Genomic DNA, 25,925 nt, shown 5'->3' on the forward strand with positions numbered 1-25,925 from the left:
GCGGGGGGAGAAATGACGTGTGCTCCACAGTGGTGCTGACGTGCTGCAAAGGTCTGCAGGCTACAGAGAGAGAGAGCGCAGAAAGGAACAGAACTGGTACCAAAAACAAGCACACACACAGCTCTCCATACACACTCCACAACACACACACACAGCTCTCCATACACACTCCACAACACACACAGCTCTCCATACACACTCCACAACACACACACACAGCTCTCCATACACACTCCACAACACACACAGCTCTCCATACACACTCCACAACACACACACACACACAGCTCTCCATACACACTCCACAACACACACAGCTCTCCATACACACTCCACAACACACACAGCTCTCCATACACACTCCACAACACACACACTCCACAACACACACAGCTCTCCATACACACTCCACAACACACACACACACAGCTCTCCATACACACTCCACAACACACACAGCTCTCCATACACACTCCACAACACACACACAGCTCTCCATACACACTCCACAACACACACACAGCTCTCCATACACACTCCACAACACACACAGCTCTCCATACACACTCCACAACACACACAGCTCTCCATACACTCTCCACAACACACACACACACAGCTCTCCATACACACTCCACAACACACACAGCTCTCCATACACACTCCACAACACACACACACACAGCTCTCCATACACTCTCCACAACACACACACACAGCTCTCCATACACACTCCACAACACACACACACACACAGCTCTCCATACACACACAGCTCTCCATACACTCTCAGCTCTCCATACACACACAGCTCTCCATACACACACAGCTCTCCATACACACACAGCTCTCCATACACACACAGCTCTCCATACACACACAGCTCTCCATACACACACAGCTCTCCATACACTCTCAGCTCTCCATACACACACAGCTCTCCATACACACACAGCTCTCCATACACACTCAGCTCTCCATACACACACAGCTCTCCATACACACACAGCTCTCCATACACACACAGCTCTCCATACACACACAGCTCTCCATACACACACAGCTCTCCATACACACACAGCTCTCCATACACTCTCAGCTCTCCATACACACACAGCTCTCCATACACTCTCAGCTCTCCATACACACACAGCTCTCCATACACACACAGCTCTCCATACACTCTCAGCTCTCCATACACACACAGCTCTCCATACACACACAGCTCTCCATACACTCTCAGCTCTCCATACACACTCAGCTCTCCATACACACACAGCTCTCCATACACACACAGCTCTCCATACACACACAGCTCTCCATACACACACAGCTCTCCATACACACACAGCTCTCCATACACACACAGCTCTCCATACACACACAGCTCTCCATACACACACAGCTCTCCATACACTCTCAGCTCTCCATACACTCTCAGCTCTCCATACACACACAGCTCTCCATACACTCTCAGCTCTCCATACACACACAGCTCTCCATACACTCTCAGCTCTCCATACACACACAGCTCTCCATACACACACAGCTCTCCATACACTCTCAGCTCTCCATACACTCTCAGCTCTCCATACACTCTCAGCTCTCCATACACACACAGCTCTCCATACACTCTCAGCTCTCCATACACTCTCAGCTCTCCATACACACACAGCTCTCCATACACTCTCAGCTCTCCATACACTCTCAGCTCTCCATACACTCTCCACAACACACACACACAGCTCTCCATACACTCTCCACAACACCAGATCTCCGCCCAACACTTTTCTCCACTCCATAACGCACATTATGACGCACTTTTAACGAGTCCATATTTCCGGCATGTGATTCGGGGGCAGCGGGGCTGTAACAGGCTACAATTCTCTGCTCTGTTTCTGTGAGCTCCCAAGTCCTCCGAGGTGACAATCTTCAGCGTAACCGTCAAGTGTGTGGGGTTGTGTCTGAACGGTAGTGATTGTGTGTGCGTTCCAAGATTGAAATGTAAACAAATGGGTTATCTCTGTCGTGAGGTGTGTGGACTCTCAAGATTTGTATAATCTTCAAGGAGTTGAAAATCTTTATGTCTGGGGGAGGCATTAAACTGGCTTGGATGATGCTCTCTCTCTCGTAACGGACAAGCCCGTCTTTTATTGTCACACGAACACCACAACACATGCATGATCAGGCCACAACACACTCATGCTGACTCTGCATTTAACCCATCCAGGCATGTCCTTTCCTCCGGGGGGCAGGCCAGGAGCAGTGGTCCAACTTCGGATGTTGTCGTCACTGGTCGGACGACGATGACGATCTGATCTTCTGCATGTTTTTAGTGGGGGGGTTATATACGGAGGAACCCCCTGGGGGAGCACGGGGAGAACATGCAAACTCCACACAGAGAGAAAGGCCCTTACGACGAGATACCCCACCTGGGCAGTAGGCACTGAAGATATGGGGGGGAACACAACCACAGCGCCCACAGTGTCCCAGGCGAGAATCAAACTCAGGACCTTCTGACTGTGAGGCGACAGCGCTACCACTGAGCCACCGTGCCCCCCACTTTGCCTCTCCCTTAGGCAATCCTGACAATAGCCACCACAACCAGGGCAAATTTGACCTATTTCATCGAACGTTTGCACTAGAGATGTGCGGGCTGCAGTTATAACCGCGCTGACCACGGATCATAAAAATAAACATTCTGATTAATAGCGGATGGGTTGCGGGCGGGTGAAATGATGCATCATTAACACGTTCAACTGTGTAAACACGTTTTCAGAATCCAGCTGTTGACTGCCAGCGACGTGTTAACACGTCGTTGGCATCGATTTTTTTTTTTTGACGGTGGGTTGTGCATCTAACCCTTTTACATCTCTTATATAATTATTGGAGCCACCGAACGTTTACAACCCATTCCACCGACCCACTAAGTGGCAACAGTGCTCTCCTGACTAGAGGAAGGCAAGCATTTTTTTAACTTGTCACGCCATTCTCACCCCAGCCATTCTCATGAAAATGGATGGGGGAAAACGCTTTCGTTTTCGCGCTGATTGCTGGCGATGCGGGATTGCAAATTTACATAATAGATTACAGGTGGAACACACTTTGAAACACGCAGCATAAATATGACCAGAATCGCAAAAGCTTCTCTCAACCAAAACTCCAAGAAGCGAGCGAGTCCATCCCGACTTCCTCAAACAGCGGCCGTGCAGACAGGCACAGGACAGCAGCAAAGCACTGTCAGACTGGTGACAAGCTTGTGACGGCCGCTGCAGCCAAGAAGAACGCCCACGGAGGGAGGAGTTGAAGCAACTCTCCCTCTCGCTCTCTCCCTCTCTCTCTCTCGCTCTCTCTCTCTCCCTCCCTCCCTCCCTCTCTCTCTCTCTCTCCCTCTCCCCCTCTCACTAGGATTAAACCTAGTGCGTCTCCCTCCCGAGAGGGAGGGAGAGAGAGAGAGAGGGAGGGAGAGCGAGAGGGAGGGAGAGAGAGAGAGAGAGAGAGAGAGGGAGGGAGAGCGAGAGGGAGGGAGAGAGAGAGAGAGCGAGAGGGGGAGGGAGAGAGAGAGAGAGAGAGAGCCAAAAATGAATGGTTAAAGTGACTGTTCTATCGAATTTCACAAAAAGCCGTTTATCTCTGAATATTTTTTCTGACGCTAAAACCATGCTGTATTCAACTGCTAATGCTTACATAACTACTAACTCTACAAACTAACTCTTTTAGACAGAGAAAGCACACATTCTATTAGTTCTTTTGAGATATTGTGTGTTCACAAAATCTTAGCAGAAAAGAATCCTCGGGTCTTGAAAGATGAGCCAGAATCCTCAAAAAACCCCTCTGGCAGAAGCTAACTACAGTAAAAAAAAAACGTCTGGCAGTGAATGTGTTAATGAGGAACATTGATATTAATTACGTTATCTAGTCTATGAGCGTATTTTAAGCTTTATTTTTCATCAGGCACGTGTTAGCCGCCTATATAGTTAGAAAGCAAGTACCCCCGAAGGACCCAAAGCAGTGTAAACAAATAGCCATGTGTCAACGTTCGATGGGGATATGCCTGCTCTTACTCCTTATATGGTCAATGATGTCACCAGAGCGACAAACGTCAAACAGGAGTTTCCACTGAAGACACGTATTATTTTCCCATACAGGTCAATCCAGTCTTCCAGATCTAAACTTAAAGCTATAGAGTTAGCCTAGTATGCTACATGGACAAGTGCTGGACTGGATTATAATACAGCATGGACGTTTATTTGGAGTGGATTGCAGCGATCGCAATGACGGCAGCAGAACAGTAAGTTCATCTACCCAAATCGCTCATTTATAGCGTTGTGAAATGTCGGGTGCATGGCGGGCGCAGATCTATAAATAGTACGAAATAATTTGCGCGGATTTACGGCGGGCGGACGGGTCATGCATACACACAGATTAGGGTGGCATCAAAGCTCATCCGCGCATCTCTAGTTTGCATACGCTAAATAAAATCGCTATTTTATCGGCCTGTCATATCGGCAGAAATGTTAGTTTGGGGTCGATTACGATATTTCATTTGAATGCCTTTATCGGCCGATACTGATGACGTGCCGATATCATTGTGCATCCCTACTGTGTGTGTGTGTGTGTGTGTGTGTGCGCGTGTGTGTTGGTGTCTTACCCTCCGTCATGCAGAAAACCCGCAGGAAGGCTAGTAGCTGGGCTGAAATGGGGGGGTCGTTGCAGTGCAGAGCAAAGATACTGGACCTAAAAACAAACCACAACCTGTCAGTCAACCAGTCAATAAACACATAAAAAAAGAAAAGAAAAAGGAGGTACTTGAACAACCGAGCCCTGAGATTTTCCCTCATTAATTGCAACGGTATGCATCAAATAGCTCCCAGATCTAACCTGCTCTGGAGGAGGCACCTGTGGGGGAATATGGAAATGTTCTCTTGGGACAGATGGCCCATATTTGGGAGTTTCCGGTGTAGAGCGGACGTCCACACACCGTGGTAGGCAGGGGCGGACTGGGATCATAATTCAGGCCGGGCATTTATACCAAGCAGGCTAATCGTGTGGAGAAACTATACAGCAGAGACAGAGAGGCTCAGTTGTGGGCGCGGATTGACTGCTGTTCGCAGCCAACGTTAACTCCAGCCAGAGCAATCTATATGGCTCTGGCTGCAGCATGAGCGGTTTCTCTTTCATCACGGGGCTTTTTCCTGCTGTTTTCCTGACCTTTCTCTAATCTGGAGAGCACTGTCGCCACCTAATGGGTCTGTAAAATAGGTTATACACCTTCAATATTTGTACAGGAGATGCAGGAGGCTTTGATCCACGTCCCACTGTCAAAAAACGCATTTGACGTCGATCGACGTCATTGGCACTCTACATCACTATTTACTTTGACGTCGATCGACGTCATTGGCACTCAATGTCCAAATAGTCAGTGACTAGAAGTCACGACTGGTGAGCACTCTCAAAAGTTTCAAAAAGTTACGGTGCACGGCTCAAAAATAATAAGAGAGGGGCAAAAAACCAGCACTCAAAATAATTCCTTTTGGTTGTTTTATTTACCTTCAAGCAAGATGACAATGTACGTTTCGGCGTGGAGCCTTCCTCAGCATTGTGCTGACAGAAGACGGACATGACGTATAAATAGTGTCAAACCGGAAATACAATCAATTACATTATCAAGTACTAGGAAATATCTCACAACATGAAATAACAATGAATATAATATCAAAAACATCAGAGAATATCAAAAAATATCAAAAAAGAGATAAAGGTACAATTTTAAACAGTATACTTGTATATAAGTCTGTATATATTACACAGCAGGAATGCAATAATGTTTTGCAGACGAGAAGAATGAGGCTGGATGGCCACACTTGTGTTAAATAAGCACAGATGAAAAGTCAACATATTAGAATAACAAAAATCAGTAAGAAAATATTTAAAATAGAATTAGAAAAATACATAATAAAATGCATATAAGTGAATGCATCGGATAGAGATACTGCAGGTCCACACATGACGCTCCCTTGACATACCTTACAGACAGAACACCCCAAGGGCTTGAATGAAGAACTTTTGCTAGGTTGTTTTCTTTAAGGGGTGCGTCGGGTGGATGTGCTGTGGGTTCACGCATGATGCTCTTGCACTGTGAGGCAGTGTGGGAGCGTCATGTGTGGACCTGCAGTATCTCTATCCGATGCATTCACTTATATGCATTTTATTATGTATTTTTCTAATTCTATTTTAAATATTTTCTTACTGATTTTTGTTATTCTAATATGTTGACTTTTCATCTGTGCTTATTTAACACAAGTGTGGCCATCCAGCCTCATTCTTCTCGTCTGCAAAACATTATTGCATTCCTGCTGTGTAATATATACAGACTTATATACAAGTATACTGTTTAAAATTGTACCTTTATCTCTTTTTTGATATTCTCTGATGTTTTTGATATTATATTCATTGTTATTTCATGTTGTGAGATATTTCCTAGTACTTGATAATGTAATTGATTGTATTTCCGGTTTGACACTATTTATACGTCATGTCCGTCTTCTGTCAGCACAATGCTGAGGAAGGCTCCACGCCGAAACGTACATTGTCATCTTGCTTGAAGGTAAATAAAACAACCAAAAGGAATTATTTTGAGTGCTGGTTTTTTGCCCCTCACTCAATGAGTTAAGCAAGCCCCTAACATTAAACACATGGTAGTGTGTTCTGCTCAAGCTCCAACCTTTGTTTCTGAAAAATTAGGCCAACAATGGTTTTAGTCTCTATAGCCTATAGCCAAGTGTTGAGCAATGCAAAACTCAAGGCTCCAACACAAGAGTCCAGAAATGAGCAGTGGCGTGACTGCGGGTGCACAAAAAAAAAAAAAAAAAAAAAAAAAAAAAAAAAAAAAAAATTGCAGGCCAGGCCAGGCCACCGGGCATTTGCCCGACGTGCCCGATTATGCAGTCCGCGCCTGGTGGTAGGAGTGACTACACGTCTGCGTCACATCAGCTGCTACCTTTAAGACAGGCAGCTTTACGACAGTCTGCCCTGCTGGAAAGTGGTGTGGTTGTAATTGTAAACATGGAGCCAGTGTGACCGCAAGAAAATAAAAGGTTTAACAGTTACGTTGTGGTCCACAAGTTATTAAACGTAACACTGAAGACGAGGATGATGATGGATTCTCTGCTCTCACCTCTCTCCCCGTTCCTCGCCCTGCCTGGCAAGCCACCGATCCCGTGGGTTCGCTGGCATGAATCCTTTGAAACGTTCATACTAGGGCTAGCTGATGCTAGCTGATGCTAACGTTGAAAGGAAGAAAGCCCTGCTGATACACAATCTGGCCAACGAGGGACAGCGTATGTTTCGTACTCTCGGACCCGCTCCTATGAGACTGTGTCACACTGCTGTCTGGACATTTTGCTGCTCAACAGAATGTAAAAGCGGATTGTTTTCCGTCAACATCGGATGCTGCTGTGTTAGCTTGGACGCTCACAGTCACAACACTGCCTCACAAACTTGGCTGCATCCAACTCGAGACAACTTTTCAGACCCTGGAGACAATCTTTCTCAGAAGAGACTAACGCGACAAATCTGTAGACTTTTTCTGACATGGGATTAACATTACCAGCAAGCAGCAGTTGGTTGATTTTGGTTAATTAAAAAAAAAAAAAAAAAATCGAACAGGTCAATTATACATTCGAACATGCCCTCCTCCCCCACATTCGAGGTTAAATTCGAATTTCGAATAAAAAGTGACAGCCCTAGTTTGAACAATGACTATAATAATACATTTTGAAGACGTGTGAGTCTTAATTATTAATTATACTAAATTATACGTGTCTAGATTGCCATAGTATTTTTAAACCATGTTATTTCCTCTTGATTACGGTACTACACATTTTGTTGCATCTTTGGGAAAAGATCTTAATTTACTCAAATAAACTCCTTATGGCAGGTGGTGAGAACAAGCCAGGTGCAGTAAGACGATACTTGACAGAAATGTACCAAATCAAACAACTCTTTCTGGTGTGTGTTGTATGATGAGAAGGCACATTTGTGGAACGCTTGAGCTATTACACTACTTTGCCCAAAGATCAATAAGGCACATTTCAGTTTTTACAGCAAACAACAGCGGTCAATCCCCTCGTTTTCTCCTGACTGCCCGTTCTATGTATTTCTTGGAATTGAGACTGTGGACATTATGACAGAAATATGAGTGTGTGATCCAGGACTCAGCAGAATCCATTCTGGATCATAACATTACAGACCAAAGGTAATTTCGGAGAGGGACAATATTTTCCTGCATTTCCAGCAAAGTGATCGATGTGGCGATCGGTAGCGCCGGGTCCACATTATTACACGGCACAAACGCATTACGGGAGCCGTGTTCTGCTGCTCCTATTAAATTAGCCCTCTGTGTCCATCTGTAATACAGCATCCAGCCAAGGAGAAGCTCACTCTTTATAGAACACTCACACGCAACGCAACTCAAAGGGAATTTGATCTTTGGTTCAGTTTTTAGAGCCGTTTGCCTCAGTGCAGACTGCAGATCAGTAAATGAATAGTAAAACATGTTAAAAAAAAACCTCCACATATCAAACTGTGTGAAGTTAAAGAAATAAACAGGATTCCCACACCTTAAACATCACATTTCTCTCTCTATGTTCTTTGTTGTTGACTGTTCTATGTATGTGGTCTGTTTGTTAAGCTGGGATGTGGCTATATGCACTTTTTGCCCAAGACAAATCCCTCCCAGGGGAAAATAAAGTTTATCCCTTATCTCATCTCTCAACATTTAACGACTTTTCAAGGACTTTGCAGCCAGGCCCAATTCCCTCAAATTCAAGGACCCCAAAAGAGCATAGTTGGAGACACAGATCAAGGTAAATAACTGTTCAAACACGGAGAATGTTTCTAATGAGAATTAGTAGCTTTGCAGAAGCTCTCAAAGAGAGAGGCTTGAATGTGCCAACACTTCTCAACTGTGCTGTGTTACACGTCAAGTCAAAATGTCTGTTGGAAATCATCAACACTACAATGTTCCTGTTCAAACATTCCAGGTTAAGCGGGGCCTCAGTCACAGCAACAAGTTCCTGGGTTCGATTCCCGCGTGGGACGCTGTGGGTGTGTCCCCAGTGCCTACTGCCCAGGTGGGCTCGTCAAAAGGGCCTTTCTGTGTGGAGTGTTTTTGTTCTCCCCGTGCTCCCCTGGGATTTCCTCTAGATAGGAACCCCCTGCCACAAACATACAAATATATATGTGTGTGTATACAGTATATATATATATATATATATATATATATATATATATATATATATATGTATGTGTGTGTATACAGTATATATATATATATATATATATATATATATATATATATATATATATATATAAATAAAATAATTTCTATTCTTACACAAAATATATAAATTCAAGCACTTTCATTGACCGACGTCTATTTTCAAAAACTTTCAAGGCCTTGATCACCCCCCTCCTCAAATTCACAAACTTTCAAAGATTTCAATGACGCCTGGAGTCTGGAGAAGGCAGCGGTCCCAGTCAGGGACCACTGACAGTGGGAACCCTGGAGTCTGGAGAAGGCAGCGGTCCCAGTCAGGGACCACTGACAGTGGGAACCCTGGAGTCTGGAGAAGGCAGCGGTCCCAGTCAGGGACCACTGACAGTGGGAACCCTGGAGTCTGGAGAAGGCAGCGGTCCCAGTCAGGGACCACTGACAGTGGGAACCCTGGAGTCTGGAGAAGGCAGCGGTCCCAGTCAGGGACCACTGACAGTGGGAACCCTGGAGTCTGGAGAAGGCAGTGGTCCCAGTCAGGGACCACTGACAGTGCGGCTGTTGAAAATGATGTATCGCCATATCTGTCAGTTTAATAGAGCAGCGCCGCAACAACGGGGATTGTTTCATTTAATTTCCACTGTAGGGATTTAGACTGTCATCAATAAGAGATTAAAAGGCGCATGTCTGATTAAGAATGCCGAGCGGAGAATGCTGCATAGCATTAAGGGGCTAATGATAAAATGATTAAACTTCTTGCTGATCAAAGCGTTGGGGCGGATGTTAAATTGATACTTGGTGGGGCGGCAGGGAAGAAAGAAAAAGGAGACCTGCTGCAACATTTATATTATGTGTTTCAATTACGCCAAAGGGCCTAATTGTTTGAAATATTTACTGCGGTATGGGGGGAAAAGTGAACAACAAGTATACGAGGGGATTTTAAAGTTAGAGGTGCGCCCGAAGCTCCCCTCGACCCATATTAATAAAGCATTTTAGACTAAGATGTTAATCTGAGGCCAGTCACAGGTTCAGTCACTGCAAAGGTTTAAAAGATGGTGAGACCTGACCCTGTGATGGTAGATAAATAGTCTACTCAAAACACTATTGCAGTCATTCAAAGGGAAAGTCTCCAACTGGTGGGTAACAGTTTTTTTTTTATGGTGATCAAGTTTGGTCTAGCAAAAAAGGTAAGACAGAATTTTAGGTGCTCCTAAAGGTTATTGCTCCTAGATCCCCCAAAAAAAGAGCGTATCATAAATATGGATGTAGCTCCCCTGACGTCACCCATTGGTTTGTGGCCTCTCGTTTTGAAGCCTTCAAGTTGGCATTTTCACCGTCACCATCTTGGTTATTTGTAGGGGTGGGAATCACCAGATGCCCACGATACGATACTGAAACGATACTTGAGTCACGATACGATAGTATTGCGATACTGCGATATTTTCGATATTGCGATATATTGAATATTGCGATATTTCGATATATTGCGATTTCTTACTTTTTCAACTGCAAATGATGTCCCCAAAGGAAAACTTTGTCAACATCTGGTTTATATAAGAACAATTTTTCAGTCTGTACATCCGACTTCAACCATTTTATTGCAGCAACATTGTCAAGTAGACAGACCAACAACTTTCATAAAGTCATGTCATAGTTGCATGCACCTGACAAACTGAACTGTTTGTTACAGTCTACTTACAGTCCACCTTAACTGGATGTGTGTGTGGACTACTGTACTTATGTACTAGTTTTTGCAACTTCACTTCACTTACACAAAACATCTTGTGCAGTCCATTCAGTAACTGGGGAATTTGTAAATTACTGTTATGACAAAACTGTTACTGTTAAAACAAAATGAAAATATGCTACCGTTTGTTTACTGCTGGCCTTGGAACTAAAGTTTATAATAGCCCGGTGGCCTGGCATGGCCTGCAAAAATATTTTTGCAATATCGATACTTGGCGTCCAAATATCGATACAATATCGTCAGGCAAAATATCGCGATACTGTGGTGTATCGATTTTTTCCCCCACCCCTAGTTATTTGGAGGCAGAAGTGATGTGAATTTGGACAAGAGCCGCAGCGCAGCCTGCTATTGGTCTATGATCGGCGAGCTGCATGATCACTGGCCAGATGACCTGTCAATCACGCCACAAAACATAGTCTGCTTTATCATCCATTTGACTCTAATTGGGATGATCATTTACAAAATGGACATCATGCTGTATTGAAGAAGACTTGAAACTAGTGATTGAGACAAACTCATTAGGAAAGTGTTTACTGAGGTCATAAAGTGAGAGGTAGGGTCATTTTCTCATTGACTTCCAAACAATCTGACTTAGACCGTGGCCACACTGATATGAGTAAAATGGACAGAACGGATAGATTTATGTCCATTGCATGTACAAGTAACCTACTTGTACAGCAGGTGGCGGTAAGCACCTTGAACGTGTCAGTGACCCGCCTATAAACCGAGAGAAGTCAGCTAGCTGTTAGCTCTGTGCGCTACGTTACTTATGTGGCAATAAAATGCTACTGAATGACCAGATTAGATGGTGAAATCAGATGGTGACTGTCCGATCATCCGATACGTCCATCAAGAAAAAGTTCAGCCATCTTGAACGTTCTGTCCATCAAAACGTATGCAATTTTGCTGGATACGTAGGCTTCATCAGTAGCCTGGTAAACCAGCCGGTCATGTGAACTCACATTTCATTTCGTTCTGCGAGACAGTCTGGCTCCAAGCTTTCTCCCAGTGTATCGCAGTGGGCGGAGGTTGGGCGGGTGTACTTGCCTTGACAGACAACTCCTTCAGTGATTGGCCAACTTGCGCTGTCAATCACAGGGCACTGAACGCAGTCGCTGATTGGCTCATCCGCTTTGCAGCTTCTGCTTAACACCCTCCCAGGCCTTGGGGCCAGATGGTGCCACAGAACCAAATGAAATGTGAGTTCACATGATGGGCTGGTTTACCAGCTGGTTCACCAGGCTTCTTCATCAGTGCTGCACGGACAGACGGACAGCTGTCTTGAAGATGAATGGAAGTGAACAGAGAGATGAACGCAGACGGACAGACACCACGAATCAGTGTGGCTGCCCACTTATTTTTGGAGTGCAGTGGAGTCACCCCCTGCTGGCCATTAGGAAGAATGCAGGTTTAAGTTACTTCTGCATTGGCTTCATTTTTTTCAGAAACAGAGGTTGCCCCTTGTCCCGAAGGCACGAACTCGACCATCACTCACGACCGTTGGTCCTCAGACTAAAAACCAGTGAGGATAATGATGGCAGGAGGCAGGAGAGGTGTGACTCAGACTAAAAACCAGTGAGGAGAAAGAGGAGAGGAGAGGAGAGGTGTGACTCAGTCAGACTAAAAACCAGTGAGGAGAAAGAGGAGAGGAGAGGAGAGGTGTGACTCAGTCAGACTAAAAACCAGTGAGGAGAAAGAGGAGAGGAGAGGAGAGGTGTGACTCAGTCAGACTAAAAACCAGTGAGGAGAAAGAGGAGAGGAGAGGAGAGGTGTGACTCAGACTAAAAACCAGTGAGGAGAAAGAGGAGAGGAGAGTGAGGAGAAAGAGGAGAGGAGAGGTGTGACTCAGTCAGACTAAAAACCAGTGAGGAGAAAGAGGAGAGGAGAGGAGAGGTGTGACTCAGACTAAAAACCAGTGAGGAGAAAGAGGAGAGGAGAGGTGTGACTCAGAATAAAAACCAGTGAGGAGAAAGAGGAGAGGAGAGGTGTGACTCAGACTAAAAACCAGTGAGGAGAAAGAGGAGAGGAGAGGTGTGACTCAGACTAAAAACCAGTGAGGAGAAAGAGGAGAGGAGAGGTGTGACTCAGAATAAAAACCAGTGAGGAGAAAGAGGAGAGGAGAGGTGTGACTCAGACTAAAAACCAGTGAGGAGAAAGAGGAGAGGAGAGGTGTGACTCAGAATAAAAACCAGTGAGGAGAAAGAGGAGAGGAGAGGTGTGACTCAGAATAAAAACCAGTGAGGAGAAAGAGGAGAGGAGAGGAGAGGTGTGACTCAGTCAGACTAAAAACCAGTGAGGAGAAAGAGGAGAGGAGAGGAGAGGTGTGACTCAGTCAGACTAAAAACCAGTGAGGAGAAAGAGGAGAGGAGAGGAGAGGTGTGACTCAGTCAGACTAAAAACCAGTGAGGAGAAAGAGGAGAGGAGAGGAGAGGTGTGACTCAGTCAGACTAAAAACCAGTGAGGAGAAAGAGGAGAGGAGAGGATAGGTGTGACTCAGACTAAAAACCAGTGAGGAGAAAGAGGAGAGGAGAGTGAGGAGAAAGAGGAGAGGAGAGGTGTGACTCAGTCAGACTAAAAACCAGTGAGGAGAAAGAGGAGAGGAGAGGAGAGGTGTGACTCAGACTAAAAACCAGTGAGGAGAAAGAGGAGAGGAGAGGAGAGGTGTGACTCAGACTAAAAACCAGTGAGGAGAAAGAGGAGAGGAGAGGTGTGACTCAGACTAAAAACCAGTGAGGAGAAAGAGGAGAGGAGAGGTGTGACTCAGAATAAAAACCAGTGAGGAGAAAGAGGAGAGGAGAGGAGAGGTGTGACTCAGACTAAAAACCAGTGAGGAGAAAGAGGAGAGGAGAGGTGTGACTCAGACTAAAAACCAGTGAGGAGAAAGAGGAGAGGAGAGGTGTGACTCAGACTAAAAACCAGTGAGGAGAAAGAGGAGAGGAGAGGTGTGACTCAGACTAAAAACCAGTGAGGAGAAAGAGGAGAGGAGAGGTGTGACTCAGACTAAAAACCAGTGAGGAGAAAGAGGAGAGGAGAGGTGTGACTCAGACTAAAAACCAGTGAGGAGAAAGAGGAGAGGAGAGGTGTGACTCAGACTAAAAACCAGTGAGGAGAAAAAGGAGAGGAGAGGAGAGGTGTGACTCAGACTAAAAACCAGTGAGGAGAAAGATGAGAGGAGAGGAGAGGTGTGACTCAGACTAAAAACCAGTGAGGAGAAAGAGGAGAGGAGAGGAGAGGTGTGACTCAGACTAAAAACCAGTGAGGAGAAAGATGAGAGGAGAGGAGAGGTGTGACTCAGACTAAAAACCAGTGAGGAGAAAGAGGAGAGGAGAGGAGAGGTGTGACTCAGACTAAAAACCAGTGAGGAGAAAAAGGAGAGGAGAGGAGAGGTGTGACTCAGACTAAAAACCAGTGAGGAGAAAGAGGAGAGGAGAGGGGAGGAGAGGTGTGACTCAGACTAAAAACCAGTGAGGAGAAAGATGAGAGGAGAGGAGATGGGCGCAGGAGAGGAGGTGTGACCTACGCGGGGATGCCGGCTCGGGCCAGGACCTCGGCCTTCATGGCATAGAGGCGCTCGCTCTTGCTGACACCCAGCTTGATCTTGACCCGGTCGTGGGCGTTGTCCTGGAAGAAGAAGCCGTTGTGGATGACGAACTCGGCGTTGGAGCGCGTGCCGTAGAAGATGTAGATCTGTGGAGGAACACAACCGTCAGATGTTTTATTAAAGTTAGTTTATTATAATCAAACATTATCCAACAACTGTTGTTGGATAATGTTTGATTGGTGTGCCATGGGCTAAACACAGACAAACAAGGATTGAACATGTGGAATCTGGCCAAACATCTCCAAACAAGGACAGACAGCCATGGCACACCAAACAAACATCTGTGTTTGTTGTAGAATGTTTGATTGGTGTGCCATGGGCTTAAGACAGAGCAGAATATTGATTGGTGTGCCATGGGCTTAAGACAGAGCAGAATATTGATTGGTGTGCCATGGGCTTAAGACAGAGCAGAATATTGATTGGTGTGCCATGGGCTTAAGACAGAGCAGAATATTGATTGGTGTGCCATGGGCTTAAGACAGAGCAGAATATTGATTGGTGTGCCATGAGCTTAAGACAGAGCAGAATATTGATTGGTGTGCCATGGGCTTAAGACAGAGCAGAATATTGATTGGTGTGCCATGAGCTTAAGACAGAGCAGAATATTGATTGGTGTGCCATGGGCTTAAGACAGAGCAGAATATTGATTGGTGTGCCATGAGCTTAAGACAGAGCAGAATATTGATTGGTGTGCCATGGGCTTAAGACAGAGCAGAATATTGATTGGTGTGCCATGAGCTTAAGACAGAGCAGAATATTGATTGGTGTGCCATGAGCTTAAGACAGAGCAGAATATTGATTGGTGTGCCATGGGCTTAAGACAGAGCAGAATATTGATTGGTGTGCCATGGGCTTAAGACAGAGCAGAATATTGATTGGTGTGCCATGAGCTTAAGACAGAGCAGAATATTGATTGGTGTGCCATGGGCTTAAGACAGAGCAGAATATTGATTGGTGTGCCATGGGCTTAAGACAGAGCAGAATATTGATTGGTGTGCCATGGGCTTAAGACAGAGCAGAATATTGATTGGTGTGCCATGAGCTTAAGACAGAGCAGAATATTGATTGGTGTGCCATGGGCTTAAGACAGAGCAGAATACTTGTTGGGAGCAAAGTACACGTCACTTGTTTTGGCTTCCCGTGACAAAATGCAGAGGAGGCAGATATTTGCCCACACAAAGTCATCTATGCCAACACATTCTCACCAGAGATGGGGACTTGGACTCAAGTCCAAGTCTCACATGCTCTGTGGCACACACACATTAAATAAATGTCTAATAATAATGTCAACTAATCAATGCTGATACTGTATGCTAATAGATAAAGTAGTGAGGTACATGATTTAATTGACTTAGTTTTAGCTATGCAGTGTTCTAAGCAGACCGGATGGCATGGGTTAGGGTTAGGGTTAGATGCAGCAGATGATAGAATGCTCATCCATAAGAGTCTTGAGACTTGGTCTTCAAATGACTTGTGAGCATCTCTGATTCTCACTCCCAACGTTGGGCCAGGAACCCCTGTTGACCTTGTGAGCAGTTTCATGGAGGAACTATTTTCTTTTGACCGAACTACAGCCGCTAGCTGCTAGCTAGTTCCAACTTGCTACATGAGACTGCAAAAGACAATAGTTCCTACATGAAACTGCTCACAACAAAGTCTGTGCATTATTTTGAGTAACCGGGTCATGATTTCTGGAAAGAGACAATGCTGTTGAGTTTTTCAAATTTATTTGTTTGGTTGACTTTGGGGGGGGATTTTTTCAGCCGATACTATAACCGACAAATATCTGCTAAAAAAAGGAACTTCTTAACCTGTAGTTTATGCACACCTGAGTCTAAATTACTATGGCTTTTGTCATGTGTTTTATTTGCAGAATAGGAGCCATGGGATTTTGGTTCTATCAAAGCCTTTATTTTCTTTGTATTGAGTGATGCACTTTAATAAAACACTCATATCATATTATATCAGAAGTGTTGTTTGTTTTGTGTTCAGTTATATTTGGTTAGGTCACAGCTATGGAATATTAAATCATCCATCTCTCTACATCTGCCTTTCTTACTGTCATGTTGCTGGCAACGCTCGCATTATCTGTCTGTTTCCACCTGATTCAAGAAAATACATTATGTGATGTTGACTGATGTTTTTATGTATAAAATATAAATAAATATAAAATATTACGTTTTCTTTAATCAGGTGGAAGCATGTTTCAATCAAAGGTGAAACGACACAGATATTAGCGTTATGGTTTATAGAGGGACTTACCCTACTATACCCTCAATTTAACGTTAGCTCCAATTAGCCACCGTAACGTTAGCCGGCTGTTTTTGGAGCCACTGACCGACACAAAACCTGGACGTTTCATTTCGGGGAAAAACATGAGTTTTTTTTTTATATGGATTAGGCCAGCTCTAGTCGTATGAAGTGCTTTGAATGCGTGGGTATTTAGTCACAACAAGCTGTTTTCTGCTTGCTACACCGCTGCCTGTGGTAACGTTCAGCTAACAGTCCGCCCTCTAATGTGTCCGATCAGTCGTCCGTATTCAGCAATGTTGGTTCCGCTCCGTCTGCTTAACATTATAGACGTCGGCGCGCAAACAATTGTGCGACTTCTCCCGCATTATAAATCTGCGGGAATTGGGAAAAATATGCGCGATTCTCGTAATCCCGCGCCGAATTTTAATCAATATATTGCCCTGTCCTAGTTCAAATGACTGAATCTCCCTAGTGACGAAGAATACAAAGCCTGCTCTCTCACACACACACACACACACACACACACACACACACACACACACACACACACACACACACACACACCACCTTACTTGCTCAGTGTTTATACAGAGGGAGAGAGAGGAGAGGAGGACAGAGACGAGAGATAAAAGCAGAGAGGAGAGGCCTCCATTGGTCCCAGCCAGTGGTGACACTGGGATCACCTCACTGTCCCTCTCAATCTTATCAAATAATTCCTGTTGTAAAGAGAGAGAGAGAGGGGGGGGGGGAGAGAGAGAGAGAGGAGAGAGAGAGAGAGAGAGAGAGAGGAGGGGAGAAAGAGAGAGAGAGAGAGAGGGGGGGGGCGCTTGGCTGTCTTTCTCTCTCCCTTCACTCCACCTCTCCGTCTTGCTCTCTCTTCCATTCAGCCACCAATATCAACAGGATAAGATAAGAGGTCTGTGTGCATGCTGACTGACTGGGATACATGGAGAGAGAGAGAGAGAGAGAGAGAGAGAGAGAGAGAGAGAGAGAGAGAGAGAGAGAGAGAGAAATGCTAGTAACATATAGAGTCAATTCTTCACCTGGTCATTCTCCTTGTAGTCCTGCAGCGCCACACATTCACAGCGGTCGTCCTCCAGGTTGTATCCGGTGGTGATCTGGGGATCCACAAAATGTTTCCACATTGTGATCCTGTCACTATATTGAGCCTTTCTTTAGGATGATTTAGTAGAGCTAGTAGACTAGCTCAGGGAGGCAGGATCCGCTTGGCGGTTAAAACCCCTGGTGGCCCGCGAAGCATCGTCAGCGCTCCTATACAATTTCTCGTGAGGCGCCGCATCCTCCTCGCATCTCTGAATTCAACGGACTGGTTTCCAAGAATTCACGGCCCTGCCCATATCGTTGATTTAGAACAGGGGTGCCCAAATTATTTCCCATGAAGGGCCAAAACTCAATCTGGGTGGAGGGCCGAGGGCCAAAAATAAACGTTGTGGAATTACATTAAAATGTATTGTGTTTTATAGAAAATTAACATTCTAAATCTAAAATAACATTTCAATATAATAATCTACTTTTGACTGTTTGGTAATTGTAATAATTTGCAATTGGTTATATATATTAAAAAAAACATCTGCATTTGTGGGGAGCTTAAACATTTAATCAGTAAACACCCAGTTAAAAACAGTTGTATTTTCCACCTTTGTAATCAAGAGAGAAATTTGACTTAATTCACAACTTGAAAAATCCTCAAGGCACTTTGAAAATCAGTTTCGTAGTGGCGACGTATATTGTACTCTTTCAAAACAGCCACTCTCTGTCTGCAAATGAGACAAACCGCTGTTGAATTTACTTCGGTAAAAAAATACTCGTCTTGCCACTCCGTCCTAAACTTTCTTTTGTCAGTGTGCCACTGCCGTGATGATGATCTCTCCATCTTGCTGAGCTGGTGTAAAGCCAGTGACTGGGGAGGGATCAAATATCAGAGCTCACCCCCCAACCAGGTGATTCAGCCAACCAATCAGGAGCAATCAATCCTCAGATAGCAATGCCTCACACCCGTGTGATAGAGTCGGGGAGAGAGAATACCAGCTGCACAAAATTAACGTTAATCGTAGATAGAAGAGTCCTGACATCTCCATTCAGGCGCGGACTGCATAATCGGGCACGTCGGGCAACTGCCCGGTCGCCTGGCCTCCAATTATTTTTTTTTTATTATTTTTTTTTTTTCCCCCACCCCCAAATCCGTGGCGGGCCAAAAAAAAGAGAGAACTTGGCCCGCGGGCCCCAAATTGGGCACCACTGATTTAGAACGACAGGCCGAACGTTAGTGTTTGAGGAGATGGGGGTGAGAATGCGTCGTCTACACAGACAAAGAATTCTTTAGAGATTCCGCGTTAAGTTTGTTTAGGTATGAAGCAGAGAGTAGCTAGTAGACTAGCACATGCTTCCTCTGATACATGTGCAGTAGCCAGATGCTTCTTTTCACGTGACAGTGAGGAGTTTCACCGGCAGGACGTAGCACGTGGGAGGATCACACTATTCCCTCCAGTTCCCCTCCCCCCCGAACAGGTGCCCCCGACCGACCAGAGGAGGCGCTAGGGCAGCGACCAGGACTCATACCCAATCGGCTTCCAACCCGCAGACATGGCCGATTGTGTCTGTAGGAATGTCTGACCAAGCCGGAAGCACCGCTGCCGGGAACTGAACCTGGGTTTCTGAGATGGTAGGAGAGTACCCAGACACCCTGTAAGGTTTCTGAGATGGTAGGAGAGTACCCAGACACCCTGTAAGGTTTCTGAGATGGTAGGAGAGTACCCAGACACCCTGTAACCATGTTTCTGAGATGGTAGGAGAGTACCCAGACACCCTGTAACCATATTTTGCTGTGATATTTAATTTGACCAGAGTATTATGAAAATAATGCCCAGAGTCGCACATGTCTGTTTTGATCATCGCAGGACACGACTGTGGTACATCGTCTCCTGCCAGTCGGGTGCAGCACCATTAATGGGGGATAAAAATGGGATAAAACAAATCTGCAAAACAAATACATAAAAAAAAAAAGTCATAGCATGCACTGATGATCAGCGTGAATCTGATTTTGACAACTCAGAAGTCAGCATAGAGACACTGCATGAAATAGGCCACGCCCATCAGGGGGGGAAAACTCCGTTCATTTCCACACACCAGCGTCATTTTCCTCGAATTAAACAGCTAAAAGCTGTTGTGTGGTGGGGCTGCGCAGACAGCAAATGTAAAAAATTGCCAGTTAAAGTTTTTTTTGTACTCCTGAGCAAAACAAGGAAGCCATTGAGAATTGGCGAGAAAAATGTGGATCTAGCTGTCAAGGAAGTAAGTTGGAGTGTTCATCTTCCGTATATACGATCTTTTTGTGCAACACGCAACCATGCATGTGACATACTGTAGGAGAACGCCAGGATTGGAGGGGGGCTTTCTGTTTTCCCCCGTCTTGGGCGTGGCTTCTGAATGATGACGCGTTACGCAGTGTCTCTATACACGTATGTGTGTGACAGAACCTACCAGTCTGTTGGTGTGGTTACACATGTTACAGGTATGTGTGTGACAGAACCTACCAGTCTGTTGGTGTGGTTACACATGTTACAGGTATGTGTGTGACAGAACCTACCAGTCTGTTGGTGTGGTTACACATGTTACAGGTATGTGTGTGACAGAACCTACCAGTCTGTTGGTGTGGTTACACATGTTACAGGTATGTGTGTGACAGAACCTACCAGTCCGTTGGTGTGATTACACATGTTACAGGTATGTGTGTGACAGAACCTACCAGTCCATTGGTGTGGTTACACATGTTACAGGTATGTGTGTGACAGAACCTACCAGTCTGTTGGTGTGATTACACATGTTACAGGTATGTGTGTGACAGAACCTACCAGTCTGTTGGTGTGGTTACACATGTTACAGGTATGTGTGTGACAGAACCTACCAGTCCGTTGGTGTGATTACACATGTTACAGGTATGTGTGTGACAGAACCTACCAGTCCATTGGTGTGGTTACACATGTCCCAGAGGGGGATGAGGGCCAGGGTGACTCGGCTGCCGTCCTCAGTAGGGATCTGGTTCTGACGGGTCATCACCGAGGAAACAGCCCACCTGAAGAACAGAAGAGTTAGGGTCAGAAAAACTCCCAAAACTACAATATCTAAACATAGTCGCCATTTGATTTCCAATTGAAAGCACCTACTCAATGAGATGCCTGTTGTTTTCTGGTGGATATGCATTTTGGTCAAATGTAAGCACAAAAAGAAAATCAACAGTACCGTCAGTCCCATTCACATCTAGTGGTGAAACTACCAAATTGGTCTCATCGACTAAATATCACTGAATGTAAAGAATCTCTTGACACCTCTAGTTTCATAGCTAGTTTCTAGTTTCAAAATGACACATCTTAAAGTGATAATACGGAAGATTTTCATGTAAATAAATAAAGTCACTATATACAGTATCGCCACCAACTGAGTTAACACAATGGTGATTGAGCCTATGGCCCATTGATGAAAGCTCTTGCATCTATTTGTATTGCAACATTTATGAACTTGTGTCTGTGGCGACACTTTCCCCGCCCCAAACTAAAAAACAGAAAGATATCACAAGCGGCGCACAGTTCTTGACGCGTTTCCCATCACCCAGCACCGGCCAGAGAGGGTAGGCGGAGTCGCAGCAAGTTGCTGTTGTTTCCACATTATTATGATCCCACTGGAGATTTGGGCAGAACACACCCTGCATCCGCCTACGCAGTAGGGCTGTGAATCTTCACTGGCCTCACGATTCGATTCGATTACGATTCAGAGGGCTATGATTCGATTCGAGTACGATAATCGATGCATCTCGATGCATTTTAAATCGATGCATCACTTTTTTCCGCAATACATGATTTATTTTTTCTCACTTTCTTTTTTCTCACTGTGTGGCTACTTTTAAAATAAAAGTGCATTTGGAATTGCATTGTATTATGATCCATAATTAAAATAAACAACTGCATGTACTTCCATTATATTTTATTTGATTATTATTATTTATTTATTTTTAATAATCGATTTTTGACATTTGTGAATCGATGCAGAATCGTGCACGTCCGCATCGCAATACATCTTATAATTGATTATTTTTGACACCCCTACTACGCAGCAGTCAAGCGTCAGGATTGGCCATGAGCGAGCCTTTTGTTCCCTTTTGACAGCTCAAATGTCCCCCCCACACACACACCCCGCCCAGCCGCCCACGTGTCATATAGGGCTTTCACACCGGCTGGGCTCCGTGCCGGTTTCGGTTCCGGAACCCAAATTTGAACTGGCCGGCGCGTTCAGACCGAAAATTAATTGGTTCGGAACCTGAAAAGTTGGTTCTCAGCGGAACCAAAAAATAGTTGTTTTTTCCTTGGGAACCGTGACATCATCAGTGGGCGTGTCTTATTCTAGGCTGTGAAAACGAGCAGGAAGGAGAAGAAGGCAGCGACAACATGGAGAAAAATAATTTGCAGTGGTCTGCTGAGGAAACCAAATGTTTAGTGGCGATTTGGTCATCTACCGAATTTCAAGAAAAGCTAGAAAGCAGTACAAGAAAGAGCAAGTCGTATGCCGAACTTGCGGAAGAGATGGCCAAGGCTGGGTTCACTCGAATGCCAGACTAAATAATTAATCAATTTAAAAAACTGAAGAAGGACTACCGAATAATGTCCTCCCACTTTGGTTCCGCTTAAACTGGTGTGAACGCGGGCTGGTTCGCCAGAAAGCACCAAGGTTCTGAGACTCCAGAACGGAGCCAGAGCCAGAACCAGAACCGTGTCTGTCTGAAAGCGGTAATAGTGATCTCCAGTGGGGTCCACTGAGCAACTTCTTCTTCTTTTGAGACGTGTGTGCGGTAGGCATCCAAGAGTTGCATTAGCGCCCCCCACTGGTCAACTTGAATGTATTAAGAAGAAGAAAAAACCCTTCACGTCACATATGAGATCCACTGTGTGGATCTCATCTGCAATTACTGCTCATGGCCATTGGTGTTGTCAGAGACAAGAAAACTGAAATCTTCCGTATTATCACTTTAAAAACAAAACAAAACAACAACAAAAACAATAGAATTTGTAAGGACCTGTAAATAAATATTCTTCATACAGTGTGAAATATCGCATTGTAACGCATAGTTATCAATATTGAATAGTATCATGAGATAAACAATAGAAGCCTTAAATTGGCCTGGTTCTAAAGGAGGAAAGGGGCTGCTGGTTTGTCGGTGTTACTGAGGGGAGAGAAGACTTGCATCAGATGTGAGGATGGAGAGAGCAGGGAGGAAGGAGAGAGGAGTATAAATGGAGGACAGGAAAAGGGAAGCCTAGCCATAAATTATTCCCTCAAACATAATTTGGCTTTTAATAAAACAATGAGAACACATTCTCTGGTTTTCCGCGACCATCCCAGTGTCATAAATCCCAAAACCATCGCAAAAGTAAAAAGAAGTGGTCCACGTTTGTAAAGATTATCGTGCTAAACACAAATTACCACTCCCATAAACTTTTGTTAACCACAGACCTTATTTCGTGCATTTAACTGGATTCTAATTCCATTCCATTCTGGATTCTAATTCCATTCTAAAAGCCCATTCACTTTCCCCTCTATGAACCAAAGTGCTACTTCCAGACTTATTCCTGCAGTACTCTATAATGAATAATAATAACAAACCAATACAAAAACAATAATAAAATGATCCCCAACATTACCAGCTGCAACATTAAAGATGGATACATTAATGTATACATTATTCATGTATATTATTCTGAAACGGACCATTCTGCACTTTTACTATTAGCACTTTGAGTATATTTTGATGCTAATACTTTTGTACTTTTGGTTTTGAATGCAAGACATTTACTTTTTTTTTTTTTTTTTTTACTTTTACCGCCCCTCCAGTGTATTTTGACATTTTTAAGATATTTTTCATTTTAGTGAGTCATGTCCTATGTCCTCACAATGTTGATTAACCACACTGTTTGCCTTTTTTTTTTTAAATAAATAACACTTTGTGCTCAAGTTCAACAAATGTAAGTTGGTTGCTAAAATGGGACGATTACGTACGACTATTAATAGAACTATATTAACATGTATGAGAATTCAATTCTGACTTGGGACGAGCTAGCATGTTAACTAGCTAGCTAGCTGTTAGCTACATGCAGGGTCGATTTCCGGGTTTTACCGGTTCGGTTCGGTGTACGAGCCCAAACCGGTTTGATCACGTGCGAACCGGAAAAAAACGAGAAAAAAATTAAATAATAATAAAAATAAAATTGCCAATCCATTCTGATTGCACTATTTTTATTATTAGCTTCTTCTCAAGTTGCACTAGTAGGCAAAAGTCTTATTTTGTTTATTATGTTGATGTTTGAAGAAAAGTTAAACTGAATAGTTATGAGAAATAAAAACTGTGTTGTTACAGTTAAAGGTCCCATTCCGTGCAAAAGCTGTTTTTACTTGTAAATGCATACTGCTGTCAGCCCTCGCTGTAATGAGTGGTCACAAGCTCAGAACTGCCACAGTTGGATTTGTCCCTATCCAGCTTCCCCCTGCAGCCTCCTTCAAGCCACACCCCCAAACGCTCTGTTTCCCAGACGGGGTATCGGGACGTCACGATGGTCCTCAAGCATACTGCGCACGTCTCTCTCACACAAGCTACCTGCACCATTTTGTCTATAGCCACAAAATTAACACTTCTAGCTGGAGCGACGCCAACTGTACGTGATCCAGCAACTGCGGAGGTGCATTCGGTAAGTCTAGGCATTTTGAGATGTCCTCTTTAGCGTAGCGTTGCTAACGTTAGTTGTGGACACAACCTAGCGTGCTGGTCCACAGACGCTAATCTGATTGGCTGCTGGGAGCCTGGGGCGGGCTCTCCCTCAGCGGCCAATGGGAACTGTTAGTTCTGAATATATTATAGAAACTAGGGATGTTCATTTTGAAAATTTTCCAAAGTCGATAACCGGTGAAAATTAACGATCAATTATCGATTATCGATCATATTAATACTTTTCAATATACATTTTCAATATTTTTTTATTTTTTTTTTACAAAATGAATGCCTATGGCAGAAAATACGAAAGACAACGTGTTCTCCTCAATGAACTCTTTATTTCAATGTGTCTCCTCTCCAACACTGCTGTCCCCGGCGCATGCCGGTGTGAATTTCCCATGTTTAAAACAGTTTTGTTGGCACAAAGGCCCGTGCCCAGCCAGAAAACTAGAGACTATATGAAACTCCACCTCACGTTAGTCGGCTGTGCAATGGAGTGGGGTGAGGAGGAACGAATTCCACCCAAACCTAGTCAATTTTTTTTTTTTTTTAATAATAAAAAAATCGATCCAAATGCCACAGGATCGATTCCAATCCTTAACGATCAATTATCGATTTTCGATAATTGATGAACATCCCTAATAGAAACAGACCATTCTTGGGATGCAACGAGATGAGGAAGGGACAACTCCGTCACAACAAACGGGGTTGCTATATTTTCGACAAATTAATCCAGAATCGTGTTTTATGGACCAGAGACACACGTTTTTAACTCATTCATGGCCAAAGACGTCTTTGACGTGTTATCAGGAATAGCCCAGAGGGCCAATGACGTGTTTGACGTGTTTTGGTTTTTATTAGTGCAGCGCGTAGTTCAAACACTTCCCCAGCCTGTGACATGTTATCAGGTCCCTAGCCTCAAAGCCAAGCCGACAACACGCGATCAAACACATACCGCAGCTGTTGTTTTGAAATGAGCAGGAGGAAAAACAGAAAACAGAGAAACGCGCTTCCTTGTAGAGAGGAGAAACGCCATTGAAACGCCCCTCGGCGCGCTGCACTGGTCGCCTTGCTGTAGGGCAGAGCGAGAAAGTAATCCAGAGATGTGAGGAATGAGGAAATGATCGATCAGTTTGACGGGTAATCCAGAGGGTGGTGAGGACGTGTTGAATTGCCGAGGGGAAAACGGGAACGATCAAACGGCAGTGAGGATAGGACAGGGATACATGGACGAGGACGGGTGGACCAGAACGAAACAAAATAAACACACGAACAG

The 25,925-nt window shown here is 44.5% G+C and overlaps 1 protein-coding gene across 1 annotated transcript in view; it reads right to left on the reverse strand.

Moving 5' to 3' along the window:
- setd3 (SET domain containing 3, actin histidine methyltransferase) overlaps nucleotides 1-25,925 on the reverse strand; it is a 74,638-nt gene that overhangs the window by 13,120 nt on the left and 35,593 nt on the right. Inside the window, exons 8-11 of the mRNA XM_083633547.1 lie at nucleotides 20,854-20,968; nucleotides 17,919-17,993; nucleotides 14,542-14,708; nucleotides 4,652-4,737 (exon numbers count right to left, since the gene is read on the reverse strand). Coding sequence (XP_083489673.1) covers nucleotides 4,652-4,737; nucleotides 14,542-14,708; nucleotides 17,919-17,993; nucleotides 20,854-20,968 — 443 coding nt within the window. The remainder of the gene's footprint in view (nucleotides 1-4,651; nucleotides 4,738-14,541; nucleotides 14,709-17,918; nucleotides 17,994-20,853; nucleotides 20,969-25,925) is intronic.

Source organism: Poromitra crassiceps (genome assembly GCF_964638095.1).
Source record: "Poromitra crassiceps genome assembly, chromosome: 3".
Classification (NCBI taxonomy): domain Eukaryota; kingdom Metazoa; phylum Chordata; class Actinopteri; order Beryciformes; family Melamphaidae; genus Poromitra; species Poromitra crassiceps.